General features: G+C 37.3%; 3 protein-coding genes across 10 annotated transcripts in view; 1 reads left to right on the forward strand and 2 right to left on the reverse strand.

The window, feature by feature from the left end:
- The window catches only part of LOC110402815 (E3 ubiquitin-protein ligase RNF170-like), a 60,579-nt gene extending 60,323 nt beyond the window's left edge, over positions 1-256 (reverse strand). For all 6 annotated transcript variants that reach the window (XM_021405324.1, XM_021405322.1, XM_021405320.1 and 3 more), the window contains exon 1: positions 29-256. In XM_021405324.1, coding sequence (XP_021260999.1) covers positions 29-226 — 198 coding nt within the window. In that variant the 5' untranslated portion in view covers positions 227-256. The remainder of the gene's footprint in view (positions 1-28) is intronic.
- On the forward strand, positions 198-27,427 carry HOOK1 (hook microtubule tethering protein 1). Of its 3 annotated transcripts, XM_021405276.1 has the most exons (23): positions 198-336; positions 756-900; positions 4,598-4,683; positions 6,372-6,444; positions 6,775-6,825; positions 8,361-8,493; positions 9,361-9,428; positions 10,606-10,668; positions 11,627-11,710; positions 14,386-14,552; positions 15,427-15,567; positions 17,188-17,389; positions 17,955-18,065; positions 18,244-18,331; positions 18,416-18,476; positions 19,018-19,158; positions 19,782-19,869; positions 20,338-20,372; positions 20,942-21,024; positions 21,432-21,532; positions 21,863-21,964; positions 23,028-23,096; positions 24,149-27,427. In XM_021405276.1, the coding sequence occupies exons 3-23, from the start codon at positions 4,661-4,663 to the stop codon at positions 24,305-24,307; spliced, it is 2,043 nt and encodes a 680-aa protein (XP_021260951.1). In that variant the 5' UTR covers positions 198-336; positions 756-900; positions 4,598-4,660; the 3' UTR covers positions 24,308-27,427. The 3 variants fall into 3 exon arrangements, with proteins under 3 accessions (XP_021260951.1, XP_021260950.1, XP_021260952.1); XM_021405275.1 differs by lacking the exon at positions 756-900 and having other exon boundaries at positions 202-336; XM_021405277.1 differs by lacking the exons at positions 756-900; positions 24,149-27,427 and adding an exon at positions 23,206-24,127 and having other exon boundaries at positions 202-336.
- LOC110402810 (cytochrome P450 2J2-like) overlaps positions 21,036-27,427 on the reverse strand; it is a 39,136-nt gene continuing 32,744 nt past the window's right edge. The window contains exon 11 of the mRNA XM_021405308.1: positions 21,036-21,163. Coding sequence (XP_021260983.1) covers positions 21,104-21,163 — 60 coding nt within the window. The 3' untranslated portion in view covers positions 21,036-21,103. The remainder of the gene's footprint in view (positions 21,164-27,427) is intronic.

Genomic DNA, 27,427 nt, shown 5'->3' on the forward strand with positions numbered 1-27,427 from the left:
GCATAGCCCCGCCCCCACGAATACTCACCCGTGATTGGTGTGAGCAGCGGCATCCCTGCCCGCTGATTGGTGGCGCTCGCTGCCACTCCCGGCGTTTGAAGGCAGGGGCGGGCGCTGACGTGTACGTGCGGTGAATACCGTTCCTCCCTCCGCGCGGAGGTGGGCGCGTGGTGGGTGCCGTCACGTCAGCCGCGCGTGGTTTCGGCCCTAAGCGCGCTCCGCGCATCGCGTGCTTACGCAACCGCCCCGCGCGGAGGTGGTGGGCGCCGGGAGGAGGCTGACGCCATGGAGGCGAAGCCGGCGGATCCGCAGCTCTGTGACAGCCTCATTCTCTGGGTGAGTGGCGCGGGCGGGCCCTCCTACCTGCGGCCCCGGGCCTCCCCCGGCGCGGAGGGGCCGTTCCGTCAGAGCCGCGCGGGGGCGGCGGGGAGCGGCGCGCGGGCACCTGTTGGGCTCGCGCCGTTGCCGCGGTGACGGGAGGCGGGCCGGGACCTGAGGGGCTCCGAGGGGGGGGGTGTCCGGGCTGTGAGAGCGGGGCCTGCGTCGTGAACCGATGCTTCGCAACGGGAAAACGTTCTGGCAGAAATAGTCGTCTTGAGAGACGGTCCGGTGAATATCCTATGGGCCCGAGCAGTGGTTCTTCGGTGTGGAAACCACTCCATAATTAACAATAGTAGTCATCAGGAGAGGAAACCTCAGAGCTTCGTTCAATTTCTTCTTTCCAAGTTTCTTTTATGCCTAATTGTTGTCTTTAGCATAACCGCAGTATCCAACTCTGACTGCATGCTGGATCTTAAAGGGAATCCTGAAGCAACGTGAAAGAGCCTTAAACTGAAAGAGCAGAGTGAAAGAGCATCCAGCTCTGCGTTCCCACTTGGCACCCAGCACATGCTTTGCTAGGTGTGTGCTTTTAGATCTAACACCTTATTTCTCTGACCTACTTTACAGCTTAGTAGAAACCAGTAGCGAACAAAGATACGCCTGCAAAGTGCTTTCAACCTGATCTTCACAGCAGGCTGAGCAGTGGGGAGAAATAAATGGGTCTTCTGAAGTTGGGAAAGAGGAATGAAGTGCGGTATCAACTGAAAAGGGATCTGCAATTCTCTGTAGTTGTAAAAGTTTCCACTTGTTTATTTTTCAGTATAAAAAAGGTCTGGTCACCTTACTTGTGGCTTTGTGTTCTGCTGCCGTATCCCACTGGCTTTTTTTCCATAGTTTTGGCACATTTTGTAGTAGGAAACTTTCATTGCCCAGAGACAAAAGAATACCTAAAAATGCTACCTGTTGGTTCTGTAACATAGGTGGCACTGAACTTAATGTTTTGAGGACATTAGTGCAACTCCATTTTACTGTAAACTACACAAGGGATGTGCATGAGTTTCTAAGAAGAATTAACTCAAGTTATATGTGTTAAAGCTGAGCTCACCAGCCTGCTGCAGAAACAATTTTCTCATTGAGGAAGATAAACTGGTTCCTGCATGTGAAGTAAACCTTAACACTTTCCACTCTGGAAGGGAGTGGTGTAGTAAGACCTCTGTCAAGAGGGCTGGGGATGCAGCAGAATCTTCGATGTTTAGGTGTTATTATAACAAGTGCTTTCTTTAGTAAGAGTTTCTTGGTTGTCTTCTGGTACTGTACCTCTCAGAGTTTTGTGCTGTTTCTGTCTTCAGACCAGAGCAGCGTTAAGATAAGCATCCTTACAGACGGGTCACTTCTGCATAACAGATCCTCTGTGTGGGTACGGCCAGAGAACTGTAATGCCTTTAAAGTATTTGTGAGGTACTGTGCAGATGTGAGCCATATGTACACATTGGCCTTTAAATATATGCATGTATGTTGCAGTGTTACAGCATTTGTGTATTTTGGTGCGTGTCATCTGTAGTCACTGTTAATTTAATAAAAGGGGGAGGAAAGTGAATGGGGAATGCATGTGGGGACTGGAAATACAGCGTGCCTTAGAGTCTCTTTTCCCCTCGTAGCTCGTTTTGCAGTAGCTCTCCTCGACTAAAATCAGAGCTGAAGTATGTGAAATGAGGTGCAAGTGAGAAGTGTGAGACACATGAAATGAATCTGTTTGTGTCCAAAGTTAAATAAAAATCTGCCACAGCAAAGTCTTGATCTTGCTTGTACAGAAGTCACTGACAAAGCTTCATTGCTTTTTTTCAGTTGCTGATATGAAAACCTACTGAACTGGTTTGTTTACAGGAAAACGTTGCTTCTGCTTGGTTATGATCTCCTTCTTACAGTGTGTTTTAGGTATCTGGTTTGAGGGAGCATAATCCAAAGCTTCATATGTGCAAATCAGGAGGTGTATGAGAAAACTGTTTTAAAACTGTCTCTGAAAGGAAGGATTTTGAGAGCCTGGTGGGACTAGTTCATCCTTCCCAGTTCTGATATGGTAACATGGAGCCAGAAGATTTTTTTCTACAGTAGATCTGCTCTTACTTCAGTGCTTAGTGGCACTGGCAGCATTTGTAATGTTCATGACCCTATAACTGAGTTAGTTATTTGAAAATGTGGGGTTAAGGAAAAGGAATCTTTACTGTTGCTTTAAATTTGTTGACCAGCTCCACAAAACTTCTGGCTGTTGGATGTGTAATCAGGGTGTAAAATGGTGAATCAGCCCCGGACTGTCTGGGTGAAACTGAGGGCATACTTCTCCAAGTGTTGGACAGGTTTCTTGATTGAACATTGTGAACATAGCATTCAATGTACAGTTGTTTTGTGGTATAGGCTTCAGCAGTCCCAGAGCAAAGATATTGTGTTGCACGATTTAAAATTAATTTTTAAAAAGTATATTGTGAGCCTTATAGCTGTATGCCTATGAGAAAAATATCTGCTCCTGCTGTAGCAGTAGGTGGGATGGCTGTTTAAGCTACACTCATGAAATGGTCTTCAGCTTGAGTAGCAGCATATCCTTGAAACTATATTTAGAAAAACTAATCAAATTTGGAAAAAATAATTCTAGTACAGTCTAAAAATCTGCAGTTGCTTCTACCAACCTCCTCCTTGTGTGCCCAAATTTTGTTGGTTTTCTAAGTACAGAAAAAATGCTCAGAGGAAATGACTGCATTTGCATGGGGTTTGGAGAATATGTAATCAATACCTCTATCATATTGTTTGTAAACTCTTATAAAACTTTCAGATGTGCAGAGAAACTAAGTCTCTTGGTCTTGCTTTTTTGTGTAATGCTAATTAGCTATTTTTATTCTGCTAGGTGCCATCATACATTAAGCGCGTGATGAGGTTTTCCAAACCTATTTGCTTTGCTTTGACAGATTCGGGTGACCTTGGTCACAGAACTAAAATGACAGAACCTGTTACCCTACTTAGCAGTTCCTTTGGTTTACAAGGGTGTGTGTCCAAATGGCAGAGCTGAAGTATGGGGCCATAAAGCCCTCCTTCAATTCTGGCATGCTCGGTCTTGACTTGTTGAGCTTCCGTGTCTGCTCCTGTGCTGACATGGAAGCTGCTATGCTATTAGAAAGCTGTGCTGTCAATCACTGCTGCTTCGCTTTTGTTCTGCTTAATCTTTTATGTAACCTGCAAGGGATTACTGACTTCTTGCTCACTGTATTACAGGGTTTTAAGAAGACTTTTGAAATTGAAAAAGAAATGAAAAAAACCTTTCCCCCCCCCCCCCCCCTCTGGGCTTAATTGAACAGTTCTTGAAACTTCTTCCTGATTGTGGTGTGACTTGAGGACCTGGGTACCTCTGTTTTAAGGCTTTATAGCTTGAAACTATTAGTATTGCATGCAGAACTTGGTAGGCAGCCTGACAAAAGAGTACCCTGTACCCTGCTGGCATTACAGATGATGCCTCAGACTGATGGGATTCTTGGTTACTGTATATATAGCAGTCTGTTAGGCAAATTCTTATTGCAGTGCTCTGTAACAATGTAGAAGTGTTGAAGTTGTTCTTTCTTTGAGTTCTTTTTGGAGAAGCAGAAGCTGCAAAAAAACTCGGCTGTTAAATTTGAATTGTCAGGATGGGAGCTGAATCTTGTTTGTGTAGTCCTAGCACAAAGGAGTCTTTATTTATATTTGTGCCTAGAAGCAGAAGCTAGAACACAGGGATTAGATTGAATAATTCATCTAGAATAGATCGGTAAACATCCTATGAATAACTTACATCTGTAATCTGGTTTTCTAATAGAGGCGAAGAGTGAAAACTGGAGCTTTGTTGCTTAATCCTTAGGTAGAAATATGTAGAGGAGTTAACTTGCAGTCAGCCACGTGTTTAAACACTAGGTAATGTGATGCTTGGAAAACACCAGGAAAAATAAACCTATTTCAGCTGTAAATATCAGGAACAGTATATGAATGAAATACGAATACTGGGTGAAGATGTGTAGTAGATTTTACAGTTGAAATTTCTATTAGGAAAAAACAAAGCATGGTAATACAAACTTCTAAGGTACAGGTTGTAATCGGCAGCTACAAATACTGAGATAATTAGGTTAAAATCTGCATCATTCAAAAAAGATTTCAGGCTGCCTGTAATAGAAAGACATTTTCTTAAAGAGGAAAAGGAAAATGGTAACTAATCTTGTGTCCTTCTGTCCACTAAGAAATATAATGTTTTTTACTCTTGTAGTTGCAGACGTTCAATACTGCTGCACCTTGCAGAGATGTTCAGGATTTGACCAATGGTGTTGCCATGGCCCAGGTGCTTCATCAAATGTAAGTTGATACATAAGTTCAAAGAACAGGTATTTAATGTCCTGAGGCTTGTGTATTTAACGTGCACAGTCACTTTTCCCACCCAGAAGTTTATTGTATAGTTATAAATACAGAGCAGGTGGCTTGCAGCAGAAAATGAAACGTGTCCGTAAATCATCCCCTAAACAAAAATATAGTGGTGTAATACAGTGATAGAGTGGAGAAGGTGATAAGGAGATATTCTAATACTGTATTATTACATTTATACTTAGGAGCAACAAAGCAAAAAATATGATCTTTTTCAATTTTCTTATCAGCAGTGTTTCTGTGGATAACCCATATTTTAGGGGTATTTGTTTTAGGGGTAAGTTCAAAAGGCACTGGTCCGTTACTACTTGAAGTAGTGGTAGCGGGCTGATCAACAGCAAAATCATTGCAGTTGTACTGGCATGGTGGCAAATGGAGCTGGGTTGAGTGACACATGAATTTTCCAACTTGAAGTCTCCTCAGAGAGGATTCTGACATGAGGCTTTTACTGAAACTAGTTATCACTGCCATTTTGGTTTTGGTGGTGATCCTGATAATAAAGGAGAAGTCTGAATTATCACTTCCTGTTCAAATCATATTTTTTATTATTAAGAAATTACTTGTAAAAACAAACCTTTTTAGGTTGACGGATCCTGAAGTGTGTTGTGTAAAGACAGCTCGCCCTTCTCCTGAGGTCTGCAAAAATTGGAATGGGATTGCCAAGTGAAGGCTTGCTGAGGGTCACTTCCCAGCATCTCTGCACTGTGTGTGTTAACAAGCTCTGCTTGTCACAGTTACTCACTGGTGCTTAGCTTAGATGTCCCTGCAGGATGCCACTATTACTAAACTACTGTGCCAGTCAAACAGCCATGTCAGGATCGGAGAATAAGAAATAATCAGCATTCCTACAAGCAAAGATCTGTAGCAGCAGTGTAGTGTAATGGCTAGAACACTGGCTCACTGTGTGTTTGTGGTGCTGGGCTGGCAGAGGCCTTGAGTAATTTTATTTACAAGCAAGTTAGTGCATAGTAAGTGGGGATAATAACTGTCTTCTATTAGATGCTTTGATATCTGTGCATAAACAACGCTGTGTAAAAGTTGAGATATCAGTGTGGTTGTAGCTCTTTGCAGCTTAGGGTGTATAAACTCCTCCCCCAGTAACTCATTTATGCTGGTGAAGTGAATATGGTTCTGTCCAGGGTAACCAGAGATAGACATTTTATCTACTTTCATTTGATAGCAGTTGTTTTTTGTTTGTTTGTTTTCTATTTTTTTTCTTGGTAAGTGCCTTTGACTAATTGCAGTGAATACTGTGAGAAGTCCACATGTACAGAAGTAGGTAGCAAATTTATGACAGCACTTTCCAAATGATGACATTTCTGTACAGCACTGTGACTGCTTTGGTAGGTATAATAACTAAGCATGACAAAGGCCTTTATCTACTTGTGTTTGCAGGTCTAGACAGCTCAAATGTGTGCAGAAATTCTGTCTGCCCAGGAAGATGGTATCTTAATTCAGCCAAGAGAATGGAAATTTCCTGTGGCATAACTTGCAGTCTCCAGGAGTTCATGCTTCATTAGACACCCTAGTTAAACATCATGATGATTTAATGCTGAGAACCTGGTGCCTTATTTATTTACATGTGTGCTTATTAATGCTTCAGTTGTTTCATTTCATTTCAGAGATGCTGCTTGGTTTGATGCATCTTGGCTAAATCGCATTAAGGAAGATGTTGGTGACAACTGGAGGATAAAGGTATTAAAAACTGCAGTTAATAAAAGTTCTGTGAGTGTGGATATGGTGTCTCTCCTGTGCCTGCCTAGCAGTCCAAAACCTACAGATCAGAATTAAGCTCAGACTTGTTGAGGTTATTTTGAATGTACTTGAACTGTCTATTGATAGTTTGAGTGCCTTCTAGAATTGATGCATAGGGATCTTCTGTAGTGAAATTTCTCTTCCGCTGTCATTGTGGCCCTTTCCCAGAGCTGATTTATAAACATTTGATTGTAAAATTATTGATTTCATTGTAGTTAAATAATAGTTTAATAAAAACCTGTAACCTTATCTTTCATGTGCAACAATTAGTCCAGTAATCTGAAGAAAATACTGCAAGGAATTATGGACTACTATCATGAGGTATGGAATTCTGATTGTTCTAATCAATAAATATATTTTCCTCTTTCACCATAGAGCTTTTTTTTTTTTTTCCTCTTGGCTAAGTAGTGTATTTTAAGGGGTTTTTGGGTAGGAAGTATGTAATAATTATCTGGTTAAATGAGAGGTCTGAATGAACATAAAATTAGTATAATCATATAAAATTGGATATGTTTATGTATATCATACATATACATTCTTATGTTTCATTTAGGCAAGACTTAGGGTATAATCTGGAAACCATTTCTCTGTTGCTGCCCAGGTAAATGTCAGAAGTGCTGAACTACAGAATCCTGCAGGCTTTCGGGTGTACCTTCACATTTTCTCCTTCCTCGTGAAGCTTTGATCCTTTTCTACACAACAGGAACACATTTAACAGCCCTAATCTAGTTTTTCTGATATTCCTCTAGAAGCTGGGAGATTAATTACAAATTCTGTGGTTAGTGTAGGGATTATGTTTTGTTCTCTCTTATGCAGAACAAGTACAGCAGCTGTAAATGGGTGTTGTGTTGTGACTTAAAAAAAAAAAAAAAAAAAAAAGAAAAAGGAAAGAAAAAAAAACAACGAAACCATGAATAGAAAGTATTGTTGAATTTTGTATGGACAGTGATTACAGTAATGCATCGGGTATGGTGTAGAAAAACTTACCCGATCATCCTACTGCTTCCTGGTCTCACCTCTTGTGATATCAAGTGCCAAGCCATTCCATGTTGCCAGGATTGAGGCTCTCTTGCAAGCCCAGGAATGGAATTTATTTAGGCCGATGAAAAGCTTTTTAAAGATTAGGGAGCAACTGAATTTAGAAAAAAAATATATATTTTTTTATCTTGTTGGTAGAAAAAAGTAATTATCTCATATTTGAAGGCTGTCATAGGATCCTTTAACTTACTGTTACAAAACTTGCTGTTTTATTTTCTTGTGCAAATGGTCATTTAAAAAAAATAACGAAGATGACACACCCATTAATAGAGTTTCAAAACTTGTGTTCTTGCAAGAACAGTTTTAATGAGCTCTTATTAAAGTGCATAACTACATGGCAATAAATAATTGCTGATTGATTTAAGTGTATCTTAATGCCATCTACTTTAGATTAGATTGGAGGTGAGTATTAGGTGCAGAGGTTCATAAGTGATTGGCTAGCACTGTATTGAGTACCCCCTACCCCAATACACACTCAAGTTGAGGTGAAGGAGTTCAGAACTGCTTTTTCTCTCCCCAAAAAAGGATAGTTTGTATGACATCTGTTTCATGTATGAAGTCCTGTAACAAAGGTGTTAAGAACATCTGTTTTATCTAGGCCTTTTCAGATTTCCTAGTCTAATAATATGTACTCTCACATAAACCAGTATTTTTAGTTTGTATCTCCGCATTTAATGTTTAAAATCTTCTCCTTCCGTAAGTTTTTTTCATAAGCAGTTTGTTAATGGCTTCTTCATTGTTTGAGTTTCTTAAATGACTCATGAATTTCATGGTAAGCAAAACCAACAGTTGAGTTTCTCTTTTCAATTATTTTTCAGTTTTTGGATCAGCAGATTTCAGAAGAACTTATTCCGGACTTAAATAAGATTTCTGAGAATTCAGATCCTACTGAACTGGGAAGGCTTATGCAGCTTATTTTAGGCTGTGCAGTCAACTGTGAAAGGAAACAAGGTATACACGGCCTTAATCTGATGAACAAATAGCAGACTGCCTCAGGATGTGGTGATTTTTAAGGTGGAAGGCATGTAGAATCTTTCTTATGTATCAAGAAGTCTCTCTTGCATTCGTGTGCCTAATCTGAAACTGACGTACCTAAAAACAGAAAACGTATGGAAATGTGTGTATAAAACTCAGTTTATTCAAGGTTGGGTAAGAACAGTCTGAAATATATAGGGGGGAATTATTCCTACTTTGCAAAATATGCAGCAAGACTTCAAACATGTTATCCAACTGCCACTCGAGCAAATTGAATGAAAAACTGCCTTTTGTTGATCTGTAGAGGTTGAAGTTTGATTTACATGTTTTCTTTCACAAGAGCTGGTGGCTAAGAAATCCTTGGCATGCTTTCATTCATAGGATAGGTTTGATTCCTAGGTAGTCAGGAATGATTGCATCAAAGAGTGCATAGGAAGTAAGCTGATAGGTTGCACTGGGAATGAAGATACTAGCAATAACTATCTTTTGTTACACTTGATTTATTAACTCAGTTGCAAAGGTTTTGACTTTCTGCAAAACTTATTCATGTACGTATAGGTAGGTATTAGAGAAAGTGCTGTGGAAATATGGGTATCTTGATCTCCTTTCTCCATTTTACATAGGATAAATTTGTTCACTTAGGAATTTATAATTCCTTGCTGTTTTATTGGATTATGGTGATGTTGGTTAACGGTGATGCTCTGTGTGAGAAGAGGACTACCTGCTTAGAAGTATCTTTTTAGAGAATAGTTTCTCCTGGATCTTTCTAAAAGAAGCTGCCAAGTTGTTCAAATCATTAAGATGAACGTTGTTATAAATCACTACAAATTTTATTTTCCACAGAACACATACAAAATATCATGACCCTTGAAGAGTCTGTTCAACATGTTGTCATGACAGCCATTCAAGAAGTAAGTAATAATTCCTAGCCTAGTGCTGTCAGCTGAGAACTTTGCATACCGGTTGATTTTTTTGTGAATTCTTTAATCAAATAAAGGTGGGGGAAGAATGTAAGTACTTCCCTATATTATCTGGGAAGATTAGGAGACAGTGGACTACAACCAAAGGATCTTGATTTTAGTCCCGTGTCCAAATGTACGACTTGTGGAGGCATATCTAGACATGTTAAGAAATGTATCTAGTCGCCAGCTGCTGATAATACTGGAGTCTGGTTCTGAAATTTCTTCCCCATTTATAGTCTTGTATCCAGACTGTGCTGATCATAACTGTGAGGCTGCATTGTTCTGACAGATTGCTCCAGCTCCTGGTGTACGAACTCCCAGCTGTGTCTCTTCTATTTTTGTCATGGTTCTCTCCTACTGCCATCTTATTATGTTCTTAGTTGGATCATCTCAGTGATCCAGCTTAGAGCATAGTCACATTTGTGAGCATCAGGACTGTGAAGCTCAACAAAGTGTGAGAGGAGTCAATAAATGCGATACTGATGTTGGATGAAAAGTTAACATAACTGCTTCCCCATCAAGATAACAATGGAGTTAGTATTAGGCTCTAAAATTTTCTGATTTAAATGAGGTATATGGTTTTAAAATCTGTCCTATTGGCAGAAATGAATCCATACACCTCATTTGTTGTTTTCTGACTAATCAAACTTTCTGAAGGAGGTCGAGAAATAATACTGTACTTCCTGAGTAAGCAGTAAAGCCCTTTAACTACTGACAAACAATGTGCATCTTTGTGTCAGAGATCAGGGAAAGCTGTGTTAATGTTCCCATTGTCTGCTTTTAATGACAATTAGCTTACAGTGGCACAAAGAAGTATGATAACTATTAAATTTGCAGAGTGAAGTCCTGTATTCTGGTCTGTTGTTTTAACTTGCCTGAGGAGTATATTCATCCAGTACCATGTTACTGTTTGCACTTCAGCTTGGGGGGGAATCTGCCTCTTACTGCAGATTTTCTTCAAATCCTTTATCAACAATGAGTATTTTTTTATTATTAATTTGTTTTTATGTATTGGAGGGGAACAAGAACGTGATAGAAAATACATCTGATATGCAGTAGACAATGGATTTTCAGTACATTAACCTCTAATTTAACCTTTTTTTTTTCCTGTGGCCCTTTTCTGTAGCTCATGAGCAAGGAAGCGATGGGTCCTTCTGCAAGTGATGCATCAAGTGAAATGGAACAGCAGGTAATTGCTTAGTACTTTGTAGTTGTAGTTCAACTCTGAACATTAGGTTGATATCTTGACCTCCCTCAAACGAAGAGGTCTACTCTTCCTCTCCAATTCTAAAAGCAAAACAAAAAAACCAAAACCACCACCAACAAAAGAATCAGCAATAAATTAGATCTTTTTGTCATCTCTCTGCACAAACTGCTTGTTGTCTATTCCAGTCAGAGCTGACATGATTAAATGATACTGGTTCAAAAAGGGTAGAGCAATATCCTGATGTAGACTATTATACACTAAGGTAATGCTCTCTTTTAGTGCCAGTTCTAAGAAATGGATTAAAAAGCTTGTGCTAATAAAACTTCTTTAAAATATATGTGGAGAAAGCTAGGTAATCCCCCTTGATGGGGTAGAACCTGCCAATTCAAACCTACGTAGCAAGAAGAGCTAAGTATACGTCAAGACTCAGCTGTATCAGGCTAAATGCTTTGTTTTCTTCTGAGATGAAGGGTATGTGATTGCCCATAGTAAACTTGAATTTAGAAAAATGTTGCTGTATTGGCAATGAATTTAATGCTGAGAAAAGGAAGACAGGCATCCCGCTTTTAGACTTGATCCACATGTATAAGTCTCACAACTTTGTTAATGAGCATATGTGATCCAAAGAACTTGAGGCATTTAACGGGCACAGATTTTGAAATTGTGACAATACAGTTATCCCTGGTTTTGTTTTTTTTATTTTTGTTTTGCTTTTAGAATAAGTTGTTGTATTGAATCTGAATGTTTGAATTTCAATGCTTGACTTATTACGAGCAGTACTCATTTAAACTGTGATTAAATGAACTGAGATCCTGATCCAACAGTATATATAGGTTTCTAACTCTGTGTGAGTGCCTAATATCCTTCTTTAAATGACTTATTTAAGCAATTGAGACACTTCGGAGACTAGAAGTGTTTGACTGTCTTTGTTCTTTAAAAGCTTAAAAAAGCTTTGGAGGATCTTCAAGAAGCAATAGCAGAAAAAGAAGAGTTGGCACAAAGATGTCAAGAGCTAGATTTACAGGTAAGAAACACTGAGCAGTTTATTTCTTTACTATGCAGTAGTAGTGCCGTTAAGATGCAGAAATTAGGAAGGTCAAAATGAACTTTGTATTAATTTAACTTTTAGTGAGATTTCCTAGTTGTGTGTTCATGGTAGGGGGAAAGCAACCATTCCCTATGCTGGAATACAATGAGTTTCCTGATGGAAGTGTAAGCTGAGGTCCTGTGTAAACTCTTAACCCAATGATTGCTTCATTGCTACCTTTAAGTTCACCTCTAGTAGCAAATTGCCACCGAAACAAAGATACCATGGCTTTTAATCACTGCTGCTGTTTAGTCATTAGATTTAATCGTAGGAAAATTATGCTGTTTTCAAAAGCAGATGATAAAGGATTATAACATTTACCTAAAAATTTGAGCTTTCTTGTACACAGTTTGATCATGGAGAATACTTTGGGAAACCCATTGCTTAACTGCAAAGATAATACATGTACTTCTGTTTTTAATGGTAAGAGAAGTTGATGATTGAGTCTCTTTTGAGAAAGGAGTGTTGACTTCACCGCAATAAGTGAGAACTTGAATTTTTAATTAATTTTTTTTCTAAAGAAAATTAGAGAAGTGCTAGCCCTAAATCTGATTCCTGTTTTGTGGTGCTATATTCTGAGAATAGAAAGAGGCTTATGTGATAAAGCAGCTTATCCCATATTTGATTCTGTACAAAGCAAACATTTGTGTGGCATCTTCTTGTAGGAGCCAGAGTGCTGCACTGGCTGTATGAGCCTTACTAATAAGTAACTCCAGAGACCAATTTTAAACTTCTTACAGACAGTAACGACTGAAATAGTAGAGTCTGCATAGAAAAGGAGTTCTGGTTGCTAACTGTAGATACATAAGAAGATCTTCTTAGGGAACTAAAATATTAATTCAGTTCTTTTTCCTGAAGCAATAGCAAATATTCTTGGTAAAAGCAGAGACGTAAAAGTTTGTGTAAGTAGAGCCCTGAAGGAGAAAACAATTTCTTTTAAATGTGCAAGAGGATTGCTATGATAGCGGAACTTGTTGATTACAGTTGTTAAACTTCGGAAAGCATTGTATTTACTGTTCAAAAGTTCTCACTTCTAGAGATGTTGGGATAACAGTTCACTTGCGTTTTCTGTTTCCGTTAGGACACTTAGTATGTCTCAGTGGAGAGGTCCTGAGCTTTTTCTGTACCCCAAAAGTTTTCTGTTAATTATGGGTTAAACAAATCCAGTTGCTCATACCTTAGTGTGGCACAAAAGATATTGAAGGATCAGTATTGCTAAATAAAAAACAGATGAGTTAACGTCAGCGTAGTTTGGTAGTTCTTCTTTTCTGTTATGCCAGAGTAATACAAGAGAAGAGCTATCAGGAACTGAGAAAAGATGGAAAACTTACTGAGTTGTGTGAAAGGGTTTGTTGGTTTGTTTTACTGGTTTTTTATATCGTGGGCAGGCATTCTTTTAGAATTATTCAAAAACTGTGAATGGTGTGCACGTTTAAGGAGTGGCTGAATCTTGGACAGGAAGTATTACACAGAGCAAGGCAGATATGCTATTTACTCACAGGTGTTTGTGCATGCACGTATACAATAAGTTGTTACCCAGTACTTAAAAAGAACTGGACCTAGTAAGCCAGCATCTAATGAAGTGCTACAGGAAATATGGTTTTGTTTCTTAGATCTGTTTGATAAACTCTTAAATTACGTTTGCAAACCAGCTGTTTCTTAATGTTACATTATTTAGGTTATATGTATCTGATGCTTTATCTAATAATGTCACCATATATGCTTTTTTAACTTATTTATTGAAGCCATAATAATGATTGACACTTCTCATTTAAACTAATTCTTAATAAATTCACTTGTAAGGTCTCAGTCTTCCTTGATATATTCCAAGAATATAAGAAAGGTAGGTTTTCTTTATGATTCAGGAAAGCATAACCCAAAAAGCATATTGTCCCTGTTTAAACGCCAGTTAACTAACACATGCTACACGCTCTTATGTTTGACAGGATGTTCAAATTAACACAGTAGTTTTCACTAGAAAAACTTTAGAAGTTCTACCCTCTTAATCCTTCCCCATTTTATGGCTGTTAATATACTTACTGTTTCAGTACAGTGTTGTATTCTCATTTGCTTAGCTGTGAACACTCAGTTTCGAACTTGTTTGATTGTTGCAAAAAATGCATGCTCTACATGAAGCAGTCTAGGTTTTTTCTTTTGCGTGTGTGCTTACTAGCTTATGGCGCTTGAAACATGCTTCTTGAGCAACCATTCACTGCTGAGCGCACGGCAGTACTGTGTTAGTGTGCTAGCCAGTGCCATCCTGCTTTTATTGTGAAGGACAAGCAAGATGGAGAGTACCTTTACCCCAGTACTTAACGTTTTTTGTATGGTGCCCATTGTATCTTTTCTAATGAAAATCAGTTTCTCTCCATATCGCATTGTACGCCTTTTCCATGGTTTCAGTTACAAAAGTTTCTTTTTTAAGAGATACTTTTCCTTTAGTGCTTCACAACTTTCAAACACTAAACATCTGTATGCTACGTATATTACATTCTAAAGTTTCTAAACACTCAGCCTTTCTCATAAACTAATTTGGTGACATGCTGCTGTCTTGCTTAGTTCTTTCCAATTGGACAGGTCTTACAGTGTTGATGCTGTTTTATCTGTACTAGGTGGCTGCCCTTCAGGATGAAAAAAACAGCTTGGTGTCAGAAAATGAGATTCTGAATGACAGGCTGGAGCAATTTGATGACTCTCTTGACGATCCAAATACTGTAGTAGCAAAAAAGTATTTTCATGCACAGTTGCAGCTAGAACAACTGCAAGAGGAAAACTTCAGGTATGAAGCCATTTTATTTTTCTTTCAAAAAAGCCTTTCTTGTCACGTCATAGAATCATAGAATCACCAAGGTTGGAAAAAACCTACAAGATCATCGACTCCAACCATCCACCTATCACCAATAGTTCTCACTAAACCATGTCCCTCAACACAATGTCTAAACGTTCCTTGAACACCTTCAGGGTCGGTGACTCCACCACCTCCCTGGACAGCCCATTCCAGCAGCTGACCACTCTTTCAGAAAGGTGGTATTTCCTAACATCCAGCCTGAATCTCCCCTGGCGCAACTTGAGGCCATTCCCTCGGTCCTATCTTGTCAAATATATCCTGAGAATTTCTGGTAGTCTTTCAGGATTTTCCATCTTAATATCTTTTGCTATAAATGCTTTTTACTGCTGTATTACCATAGCCTATTTTAAAGACAGTCCTTAACCTCAAGAAGAAGTAGTTGTTGTTATTTTGTAATTACTATTTCATGGCCCTTTAAAAAAGGTTATGGAAAGTACAGAGAGTGCCAAAGTTATTTATGTATGTATTAAAAAAAAACCACATCTCAACGCATTGATTTCTTTCACACATTAGTCTTTGTGATTATGATCCATATTTAAAAAAAAAAAAAGCATTTTCATTTTTCATATGATTCCCTGAAATAAAAACAAATATAATAAATCTATGGCGTGTAATATAATCCATTGTGGTTTAACAAATAGACATTAAAATGTTTTGTGTTTACTGTACCATTTTTTGGCTTCTTAAATCAATAGATTTCCTTTTTTAAAATTTATTTTTAATAGTTCTAGTACTAAATGGAACATTATAAGCAAAATCTGTAATGAATATGTTCTTAACAGTCTTCCTGTTTTTGATTTGATAGGCTTGAAGCTGCCAAAGATGATTATCGTGTCCATTGTGAAGATCTAGAAAAACAATTGATTGAACTACAACATAGAAACAATGAACTGACCTCTTTGGCCGAAGAATCTAGAGCCTTGAAAGATGAAAATGATATTCTTAGGTATATAATTCTGCTCCACATTAGTAGGATTTAATGACTAAACCCAAAGCTTCATATTTCATAAGAATTTTTCTATCTGTGGATAGGTCTTGCCCAAACAAGATCTAAAATACACGTTGTAAAAGGGCTCTTTATTAAAGCTGGAATGAAGAGCAAGCTTACATGCATAGCATCTCTTGTTTGTATAAGATCAGCAATATAGAGTTCTTCGGTAAAGAAGGATTAAATGAGTGCAGAAATTGCTGTTCATGTGGGATGGAAGGAAGCTTAAGCTCTGGAAGAATTAAGATATTTTTGTAGGGAGGCATACTTGTATTTTACTAAAGGAGGACATTTGTGTTGGCAAGAGCCTGCCTTTTCTGATGCAGCAAAGCATATATGCAGCTAGAACTTCGACATAACTTTTGGTATGTGAATTCTAGGCAAGATTTAGGTTCACTACTTGATACTGCTATTTATAAAATAGAGAATCATAGGAGCATTTAGCTTGGAAGAACCTTCAAGATAATGAGGTTCAACCACTATGTCAACCATTATGCCATAAAGGCCAACCATAAACATCACACGTATGGCTTATCTATGCAAGTGTATAAATGTTGGGGGTACTCTTGGTATTTCCCAGCCCTCCACATCCAGCCAGGTGTTGAAGTAGATGAAGCAGCAGTCACCTCTAGAGTCTGGTCCAGCCACTGGATGTACTTGCTTACATCAGACATTTGAATGGTCCGACAAATCCTCTTAACATACTGATGCAGGAAGAAGTTACCAGGAGAAAGTGTAATAGCAGGGCAGCAGCATCACCAAAAAATGTATCAGCCTTCCCTCATGGTTTGGTACTTATCTTCAAGTGTTATCTTAAGCCTCTCTGCCAGCATTCATGTCCCAGCAAAGAGAAGGGGAAAACTGGGGCATGTCACATCACCACAGGAGAAAGTCCAAGCGTGGTTTTGTTCTCATGCTGGGATCAATGGCCATAATATGAATAGAACAAGGAAAAAAAAATGATTTCAGGTGTTTACATTATAGTGGTTCTTAAACAACATCAGAAACAAATCTTAACTATAGATTTTTTTCTGTCTGTCTTTCGTGCACTAGCTTCTAATGATATGAAACAAAATATTAAAATTCTCATGTTTAAGGATTCAAATACTTATTTACTACATAGATTTTTTTTTTTGTTAATGGTCAGCTGGCAATCCTTGGTCATGTCTGTTAACGGTTGTTTTCACAGTATCCCCATAATAAGGATATCTGCATTTTTGTCCTTTCCTGTTACCAGAACTTTGAGGTGATTATGTAGCACAGGATGTTGTGGTGCATTTACATTACACTCTGCAGAGTTCCATAGAGATGTTTGATACACTAATATCTGCACATACTTCTGGTGTTATGATTGACTTAGTCCAACTTAAGCCCTGTGGCGATTTCACTTTTTATAAACAATCTTTAGGCATATAAGGGCAAGTTTGCAGTTAAAAATAAAGCTGTAATATTTAACTCTGCTCTGAAGTATATTGCATCTTCCTTTGAAAACAACTTGAATGTGCATGAAAGAAGAATCTGATTTATTTTAATCTTTGAAAGAACAGTCTGTCCTCTAATTCCTGTTTATCCTTAAAGAGCTACTGCAGACAAAGCAAGTAAGCTTGAATCAACTGTTGAAGTGTATCGTAAAAAGCTGCAGGATCTGAATGACTTCCGAAGACAAGTCAAATCTCTGCAGGAAACTAACATGATGTACATGCACAATACAGTCAGTCTGGAAGATGAACTGAGGAAAGCCAATGCAGCCCGTGCCCAACTGGAAACCTACAAAAGACAGGTAGGGCTGCACCTATACTAAAGATGTTGTTTTTTTCTTCAGATATTCTTACCTAAATGAAAACATTTTTGTTTCATTGAAAAAAATTAAGTAGCTTAATCTGAAATACCATGGACTTGAATATTTAAAAATAGTAGTTACCTCTTGTGGATGACAACATCAACAAAAGCATCAACATTAATTTAATGGGCCATGGACTTAACCTGTATTATCTCCTTAGACCTCTTAGAGCTCTTTTTTGGTGAAAAATCCTTCACCTTTAAAAAACAGAGAAAAACAAACATGTTAACAATCTGCCCTGTAGCTTCCTTCTTGATTGGTTGGTTGTCCATTATTTGGTGGTTTTTCTCCTTTACTTTAACTGAGGTAAATTGTATTCTTGTGAGAAATTGTTTAGCTGCTACTGAGATCACCACTTCTATACAATGTAATTAACTTCAGGAAAATTTACTTTGAAGGGTAAATGTTACATTTATGATCATAAGACAGGATGAAGATTCTAACTTCATTCTAAATGTAGCGTGTTGAAATATTTGCATGCTAAATGTAATCTCTTAATAAAAAGGTCCAGGAGCTTCATAACAAGCTGTCTGAAGAATCTAAGAGAGCTGATAAGTTAGCATTTGAAATGAAAAGACTTGAAGAAAAACACGAAGCTTTAGTCAAAGAAAAAGAGGTAAGTGTGGGCTTATTTGAACACCTAATGAAATTTAGTGTGTTCAGTGAGTCTGTCCGCATATATATCTGTAAAATAAAAATATTTTTTAAAGTGTTAGTACTACCCCTTATTAATGTCATTTGGGCTTTAAAATGTTGCAGTATTAATTACTTCCATCTCAAATTTGTGTTCTTAGAGACTGATAGTACAGTATGATGCATTAAAAGAGACTAACGAAGAGCTCCGGTATTCACAGATGCAACAGGATCATCTGAGTCAAACAGGTATTGCTTTATCTTCAGAAGCTTTTCTCTCATTATCAGTGGTTTTTCTATGTTTGTTAAACTGAGCTTCCCATGCAATTTCAGATGCCTCTCGTATTAAAAGTCATGATAATCTTGCTGCTGAGCTTTTGCCAGTGGAATATAGGTAAGACATAAAGATTGAGTTTGTTTTATGATTTTTGTCGATGGGGCACAATATTAATCATCTCCATGAAAGCTCAGTGTTTTCAGTGCTTCTTCACCCACTTCTAGATTTCCATCCCTCATGCTTATGTAAACCCCTCATGTAGTTGCTAGTCATGGGTTTCCCATGCTATAATTGATTTGCATTCTTGCTTAAAAACATAAGTTTTCTATATGTAATACATGAAAATACACAGCAACAAAAACAGAATAGCTAATTGCTTGCTCTGGTGACTTTGAAAGTCTGGCAGAGTGAAGCATGAAGACACAAAACAATTGAGTTTGGAGTTACATAATTTAAAACTTTGCTTATCTCAAAAAAACAACCTCTTGCAGAGTTTGAGAACTTTAAGTTACATTTCATCCAAAATTGAATTATTACCCTATCTATATTCTTCAGGAGAACTTGTGTTCAACTTAAGGTGAACAAGAATATTGTCTCTTCTTATTTCTTAATCAACAGTGATTGTTTTGTTCTTGGTTGTTTTTTTGTTTTTTTTCAGAGAAATGTTTATTCGGCTTCAGCATGAAAACAAGATGCTTCTACTGCAACAGGAAGGATCAGAAAATGAACGTATTACGGAGCTCCAGAAACAACTGGAGCAAAAGCATTGGACAGTAAATGAACTAGAAACTGAAAAAAGGTGATGGGTGAAACAGCATCTAAAATACAGCAAGATGTGGTTTCTGGTCCTTCAGAGTGGCACGCATCTGTAGCATAGCACTGTGCTGGCAGCCAGTTGCCCATTTTATTTCACCAATGTGAAACAAACAGGAAGGGATAACGAGACAAGCAAGAAGGAAATCTTAAATACGTTGTAAAATTTGGCAGCTGAGTTTGTCATGGTATGAAGAAACTGTTGTCTGTAGAACACTCTTAGCTCTGATTCTTGGTGGAATGGATGTAAACTCGATTTCTAAAGCTGCAAGCAAATGATACTGGGATATGGTTTGAATTTTTCTGACAGTTAACAAATGCTGAAAGCAGTTTAGTAGGACATGATAATTTAGGAGCAGTTAAGTTTACTTAAACCTTAAAATGATTCCAGTTCGGTCATTATAAAATGTTTAACAGAGCTGCCAAAAGTTTGTTTCAGCAGGACTTTAAGTCATACTAAAATAATTTGGAATCAGTTTATTTGTGGCTTAAGTCCTGCTGGGTAAACCCTCTGCAAAATTATCGTCCAGGCATGAAGAAAAAATCTCACTGTACTATGATCTGTTTAGGTGACATTAACTGTCTTTTCTTGGCTTTTCTACCTAAAAGGCTAAACGAGGAGCGTATTGGAGAGTTACAACAGCAGATTGAAGATCTGCAAAAGACTTTACAGGAGCAGGGTTCCAAGACAGAAGGAGTAAGTGAAAGCTCAGCTTTCTTGACCCTGAATATGTCTTAGCAGTTCTTGTTTAAAATCCTTCAGTGCAGCATCAAATATTGTTTAGAAGTACCTCTTCTTTTTCAGTGTGTTTGGTGTTGACAAATATTAAGAAAGTAGGATCCTAGCTAGGTGCTTTTTTTTCTATTTTTTTCTCCCCATTTAAGAAACTGTAACTCTTCTGCCTTTTACTTCACTTCTGTAAGCCTCTAGTTTTATGCTTAAGTGTTGCTGTAATGGGAAGGATAACTTAAAAAAAAAAAAATACTGGAGTTGGTATCTATCTAGTGCAAAAAATATGAATGCAGTTATGGAAATGAAAAAATGCAGGTTCTGAAGCTGGCCTATTTAGACGTGGTAAGTTTCTGAGGGTCGTTTGTAAGAGCGTTTTTAGTATTGCACAGTGTGAAATACTGAAATTAACTGATTTTTAACTTTCCCTTGTAGTCTAGCAACCTGAAGCAGAAATTGGCAGCACATATGTAAGTAAGATGCATGCATCCACAGGAAGTTAATTATGTCAAATAGTTTGATTCTTGTAGCATATAAGCTGCCCAAGTCCTCATAGTGATGTCTCGTGTTTTTTTTCTTAGTCACTATCTTAAGTATTAGCATTTGACTCTTTATGCTCTGGTCTTGAGAATCTTGTTACAGTGGTATCCACTTAACCATCTCTTCTTCACCAGGCATAATGTAATTGTTCTAATTCTATAACACTTATAAACATCATTCTTGCTCGACTCAAAATGCATTTAATTATTCTGAAATGCATCCATCCTTTCAGCAGATGCACTTCATGCTAAGGAGGTGCTAGAGAGGTTTTTTTGTTGTTCACTTTCCTTCTTGCTTCTAGCCTTAAATAACTTCTACTTGGAATCTCAGTTACAGCTTGTATTGCTCTGCAAAAAAATGCATACTAATATTTAAACTCAAAAGAATCACCAGAGTTTAAAATTGTTGCTTAAACATTTCCTACAACTAACTTGCAGTTGTATCTTAGAACTGTGCATGAAATCATGCATAGAATTAAGCTTAATTATTTCATTTATAGGGAAAAGCTGAGCGAAGTTCATGATGAGTTACAGAAGAAAGAGGCTGCTCTTGCAGAACTACAGCCTGATGTTAGTCAGAACCGTAAGTGGGCTTCATCATCTGTTTGGGCTTTTTTCCTCCATGTGGAACTATGTTGTTTCTTCTGAAGTGGTTTGCATAGTCACTGGGCTATGAGGTACTCATCTGGGTAAGGCTTTCTGTTTGAGTGTAGATTTGAAACCTGAAACAGAAGAAAAAAACAATGGCTTGGGGTTTTTTTGTTTGATTTTGCACACAGAGACAGAAGCTGGTAGGGGCATTACTTTTGTTGAATGATGCCCTGAAAAATGGGAGTTCAGAGTCAGATGGGACCTTGTGGTAAGGCTAAAATAAAAATAAAACCTGGGATAGGAAACTGTTTAGCAGCTAATAAGTTTTTTGGGGGGGGACGATTAAGTACCATATATGTCTTTGTTTTGTTTGTCATTGTTAATGGTTCCTATAAATAGCCCAGAAGATCGGAGAGCTGGAAGCAGCTTTGCGAAAAAAAGATGAGGACATGAAAGCAATGGAAGAAAGATATAAAATGTACCTTGAGAAAGCAAGAAATGTGAGTGGCATATTTCTGAAGATACGTATTTGTCTTCACAAATTGTTGAACGTATTGATTTGTCCTGTTCCCAAACCTCTTCTGGCCTTGATTACTTGATTCCAATCAGAAATGTATGAGAGTGTATTGTTCAGCCTGAATCATGAGATGCATTAGTGATTCTTCAGTAACTTTTAATATACTACTTCCTACTGGATTATAAAAAAAAAAAAAGAAAAGCTTAGTTCTCATCCTCATTGCCTGACATATGCTCAGTCTGTTTTTGTATTTCTCCTGTGACCAAATGAGATGCAAAGCTGACATATAATGCATTTGTTTTGCCTTTTATAGGTGATAAAAACCTTAGACCCCAAGCTGAATCCAGCATCAGCAGAAATTATGTTGCTCAGAAAACAGATAACAGAGAGAGACAAAAAAATTGAAGCACTGGAGGTAAAAATCTATATATACTTAAAAGTAACTTCTATTAATGCCTTCTGCTGTCTTGGATGTTAGACATTCAAGTTACTAATGATCCAATACCCTTTAATGCTCCATTTATTTAGGAACTGCACGGACTATTACACCTATAGATTTTTAGCAGTGTCTTTCCTTGTACATCTGAAACACAGATCAAACACATTTCTTGGAAATATTTCTAAAAACTTTAAAAAGTTTTAAGTGAAATACAGCACGAGAGTAATGATTTTGCTGCCACACAGTAAATTGTACAGAACTGCAGAGTCTGACCTTTATCAGTAATGAAATTCAGTTTGTGTGACTGACTAAGTGTTAGGGCAATGACATGTTAATTAGACCCATGGTATTAGTGGTTTCATCAGCTGGAGTGCTTGAAACTGTACTAAAGAGTAAAACGTGTTAATTTGGTAAAACTTCATTGGCTGTGCTTCTCTGAAAGGAGTGTTGGCAGCAGTCCAAGAACAAAGGAAAACTGGGAAATGCTGCGTTCAGTTTTATAATGATATTGATGGGACTGGTTAAAAGAGTTACTTGAGCAAATCCAAAATTCATCACTACAAGTTAGTAGGCCCAGAGGTCTGGCTTAACAAATGTTGTGGCCTCAAATTTCTTTTACGTGTACAAACTAGTAATTAGAAGTATACAGAGAACGGAAATTCAGTAACGTGACAAGAGTATTCTGCCAAGTTATGTTCTTCAAGTCTTTTTCACTTCAAAGTGCAAAAAGGCTTCCAGACTGTTTCTATACTTTGCAAAACAGTTTCATACTTTTTTTTCCAGTTTGAAAATAAGTTTCTAAGTTGAAGTGCAACTTCTACATAAAGGTTAGTTCCTTCTTGAGGTAGTCAGAGTCTCAGTTATCTATCTCTGTGTTGTTTAAGGAAACAACTTTATTTACTTTTGTACACCTTCTGGTTCCTTTGCATGTTTAAGCTGTTCTATTGCATAATTTATTTCCCTCAGTGAACTGCAGTAACTTTATGCAGATTATTTCTGTGTTTTAATTGAGATCGTCTTCTCCAATCTCTCTTTCCAGGCTGAATACAAACTTGCTAAGCTACGTGATTATGAGGAAAATTTAATTGTAACTGCATGGTATAACAAGGTGGGTCAAAAGATCATTTGTCAATATTTTAGAAATCTGATAAGTACGTGTGGCAAAATGTGGCAGTGAAGTCTTACATCTTTCTTTTTTTTTTTTTTTTTATGTTCAGTATAAACTGGTGCTTAGGACAGAAAGCCAATAATTTAGCTTCTTGTCTGAAATATCCAGCTTGCAGCTTAGCATGGCCTCGTGCCTAAAAACATTGAACTAAGGTAAGGAGAGGAGCCTGAGACCCCCATTTTGAAGTGAGATCACTCTCTTCCACATTCTAATCCTGACTGCAGGCCAGAATGCAAAGTTTAATGAGTTCTAGCTGGAATTCTAGTCTTGAGGTAACTCGGGAAATACTAGCATCAATATTCCCAATAGTAATCTAAAGCAAAAGTGTTTTAATAGTCAACTATTTGGTAAAATTATTAGATTTCATCTTCTCTGCTTGGCTTTAGAACAGGAGACTTAAAATTTGTCATAGGCCGTGACTGGCATCTTAATAGTCATAAGCTGTTATAAGCTTCCACCTGCATTTGTCAAACCAAATTCTTTAATGTTCATTAGTCACTTCTCACTGTTTAGTTCTTAGGCTTTAGGCGAAGAGAGACCATAATTCCAAAGACTTTCAGACTCCTGCTTCAGATCTGTAGAGTCTTTAGCGTGGCATTTGTGAAATTAAGCTAGACTCATGCTGCAGCAGTGTTGCAGTGTTAGATGTTAGATTGCTGTGAAAAGGACTAGTGAATGTTCATTTTCATTTGAAACAATGTGTAGAGTTTCATGAAGACTGGGGAGGGAAATCAAACAATGAAAGCAAAGTTAAACATCACGCTTAATAAAAGAACAACTTTTCAATAAAGTAGAATTAATGTATTCTGTGATGAATGAATCTTATTTTCTTTTGCATTGGTTCATACCTTGTATGGCACTAGAAGGTTCTACTAGAAATACAGTAAAAGCAATTATTTGTGCATATTAACTAAATATTAGCTTTGTGTGTGAAAGATGACCGATGTTTTGTTTTGTTTTGCTGTGTGTAATAAGTGCTATCTTAATTGCAGAGCCTAACACTCCAGAAATTAGGTATGGAAGCTAGACTGCTTGGCAGTGGTGGTGCCTGCAGGGATGGCCCAGGACGTTCCTTCCTAGCTCAACAACGTCATGTCACCAATACTAGAAGGAATCTTCCTGTTAAAGTACCAAGTGCAACATCAGATTAAACCATAAGGACCATGAGGGAAACTTACATGCTAAAGTGTCCTTAAACGTTTTATAACTTCCACTTTATCTGTTTGATGAAAAATTATGTTACAATGGTGGGCATCTGTGAATTCAGCATCAGAATTTATCAAGAAGTGATTAACTTGATCAGTGGTATCTAGAAGGTGACACGTAGTTTTCCAAGTAGAAATAGATTTAATAACTGCAGTATGTATTTACAAGCACAACTTAAGAGTTATATTTGCCTTGAAGATATATTGTAAATATAAAAATTGGCACTATGTATTTAAAACTATTCAATGTATTTGGGCTAGAGAGTTGACTGTTGTAATAGGAAGATGTTATGCAAAAATATACTTCAGGAAACTGGCAATATTTGACATTTTTGCTGGCCTCTTCTAAAATGAAGTTTAAAAAATTGGTAACATGCTTTAAAACTACTTCTTACATAATATAAAGTACAATTCTAGAAGCAAGAAAATATTTGCATTTATTTAAAAATAAATTTTTTAAATTCTAGTACTAGTTGACCTGTGTAACAGGAGACGGGCTTCGTCATCTCAAGTCAGAGATGCAATTATTCAGTCTATTTAAATAAAGATCAAGTTAGTGCTTATATACACTAAGGAAATTCTAGCTTTTTAGATGTTGAATTCACCAAAGCCAAATAAGCTGTCTTTTTTCCTATTTAAGAAAAAGAAAAAAAAGAGCTATCGTATTAACTCAAGTCTGGGCTATGTTTTAAAAGTCTGGAGTACCTGTGCACTGCATTTGTGAGATATGTGGGGGGGAATGAGGGGACCAGGGTGCAGGTGGTAATAGTGTAGAAAGAAACCTTTATTTCCAGCTATTTATACAACCTTAGGAATAGAAATTATTTTTCGTCAGTTTTAAATGTAGTTTCACTGTAACTATTCTATGTGCTATGCAGGTGAGTGAAAGGCTGCTTTGCTAATCCTTGGCAGCAAAGATCAAGGGAGAAAAGTGCACAAGCTATCATAATTCCAGTATCTAGGTGTAGTACGATGAAGTCAGGACTGGTATCTGACACTTAAGTGGGGAAGTTGCTACCTTTCACCAAACGTGTGTCACTTTATTGAAAAAGTGTTGTATTTTTTGTGAACTGTATTTTTAAGAAATTTATGTCCATTCTTTTTTTGCAAGCTTATATCTGTACAAGGCATTATTTAAAAGCCAAATTCATCTGAAAAGTGAGGTGGTATGAGCAGAGAACATTCCAAACAAACTGCTGTTAAACAGTTGTGTCTGTCAGTTTGTGTTCTTCAGGACTCTATGCTTCTTTGACTACCTCTTGGGTTTTGAAGTCTTTTACTGCAGCAGTGATGGTTTTCTTTTTTGTATTCTTAAGATACAATTGTGTCTTTAATCTGCTAGTGGTGTGGGAGATGGTGGTGAGCAGTAGAACATGAGTAAGCGATAGCAGGATGCTTACATTTCTTAAAGCCTGGTACTTCCGTGTGTTCTGGTGAAATATGAAACTGTCATTGATGCTGTTGAATGAGTCTCTTAACTTTTGTTCTTTACAGCATGAAAACTTTGATGGAAATCCTTCAAGTATTCATCTAGTTAATAGGCTTGGTACATGCAGTGTTCTCACAGTAGTAGAGCTGTGTGAGTAGTCGTATCGGGTGCTGAGTAGTGAAAACCTTGGAGCAAATATCTTTATATACTTCTCAAAACTGCAGACCCTGGGACCAAAAATGACCAAGAACCTCCTTATTATTTAATTAGAAGCTTGTCTTCTAAGAAGCAATGAAAAATTTAAATACCTAATTACAGATGGGGATAAGCCTTTTTCAGAGTAGGAATGGTCTCCAGTAGTCCTTTTGAGGATGCAAAAATTTTAAATGTTCTGGTATTTGAAGAAATTTTACTTATTTGGGTTTTTTTCAAACTGTTAAAACTTAAGTGGCTGAATACAACCTTATTTAGTGTTTCTTTAGGATTTTGGGAACCTGCGGAACAGTGGCTATTTTGTAACTGGTTAAACTTGAGTTATGCTCTGTGAATGAGGAAGTGATACGCAGAAATAATTATTTGAATATAAGCCATACTGTCGTATTCACTTCATCTCATCTGGGTGTGCAGAAAGGAATGAAAGTATTGTTTTAATGTTAACATCATTAACATCAAACAAAAGCTACTAGTAGAACTGCTGTGTTGTAGCTACGTTTCACATGCCACATAACAGCAGAACAACATAAATCCAACGTTCTTTGTTGTAGTGTGCACCATTAAACTCTGGCTATGGCTGGGGCAGGACAAAGAAAGAGGCTACCTCGCTCTGCAGCAAGATTATTTGCATCATGCCCAGATTTCACAGTAAAGTACAGATTCATGTGAGGTGAGATTGTGGAATACTGCTGAATTTAATCAGCACTATTAGTAATTCTGGGTGGTTTCCAGTAAAGCAGATAATACGGATCCAAAGAAGCAAGAATAAGTTCTCATGACATATCATTTAACTCATAATTATTTTCTTTTACGTAAGATCTAAGAAAATAACCACTGAATATATATGGAAATGTATACGGAAATGGAAAAATATATATGGAAATAATATGGAAGAGAAGTGTTTTGTAGCAATAATACCAATGTAGGGCTAGAAGGTTCTTTTACTCAAGGTGGATCAGGCAGCAGTTTTGAGAAGATGATTTTTAGAACAACTGTATTGTAGTGAATTAAGAAACAGTCACTAAAAATAGATTTTTCACCCAACAGTTTTTTCTTCATTAAATATATACATACATAGGTATTCTATTTTCTACAACATACGTTCACTTGAAGGTAAGCAATATAAGCAATACCAATGTTTTATTTAAGTAGCCATAGTCTAGAAATTAGAAAATGAAAATAATAGTTTGAGTTGACCATGTCTAGTAAAATAATTTTCTTAAAGCTTCCATGCTTTTTTCCTTTTCCCCAACTAGTCAAGCTAGAGGTAAGATTTCTTCTTGTATCAGTGTCTACATCGTCAGTTGAAAACAATTGTAAACAGTGTATTGCATAGAACTTGAAAAGTTGCACTAATTTTGACACTTCTTTTTATTTCTTTGGAAATGATTCTTTTATATTCACATAAAAATTTTTAAAGTTAA

Source organism: Numida meleagris, chromosome 7 (genome assembly GCF_002078875.1).
Source record: "Numida meleagris isolate 19003 breed g44 Domestic line chromosome 7, NumMel1.0, whole genome shotgun sequence".
NCBI lineage: Eukaryota > Metazoa > Chordata > Aves > Galliformes > Numididae > Numida > Numida meleagris.

Coding starts and splice junctions, on each gene's coding strand:
- HOOK1 (XM_021405275.1), top strand. CDS start 286: ATGGAGGCGAAGCCGGCGGATCCGCAGCTCTGTGACAGCCTCATTCTC. Junction 337..4,597: donor GTGACAGCCTCATTCTCTGG/GTGAGTGGCGCG, acceptor TTACTCTTGTAG/TTGCAGACGTTCAATACTGC. Junction 6,826..8,360: donor TTATGGACTACTATCATGAG/GTATGGAATTCT, acceptor ATTATTTTTCAG/TTTTTGGATCAGCAGATTTC.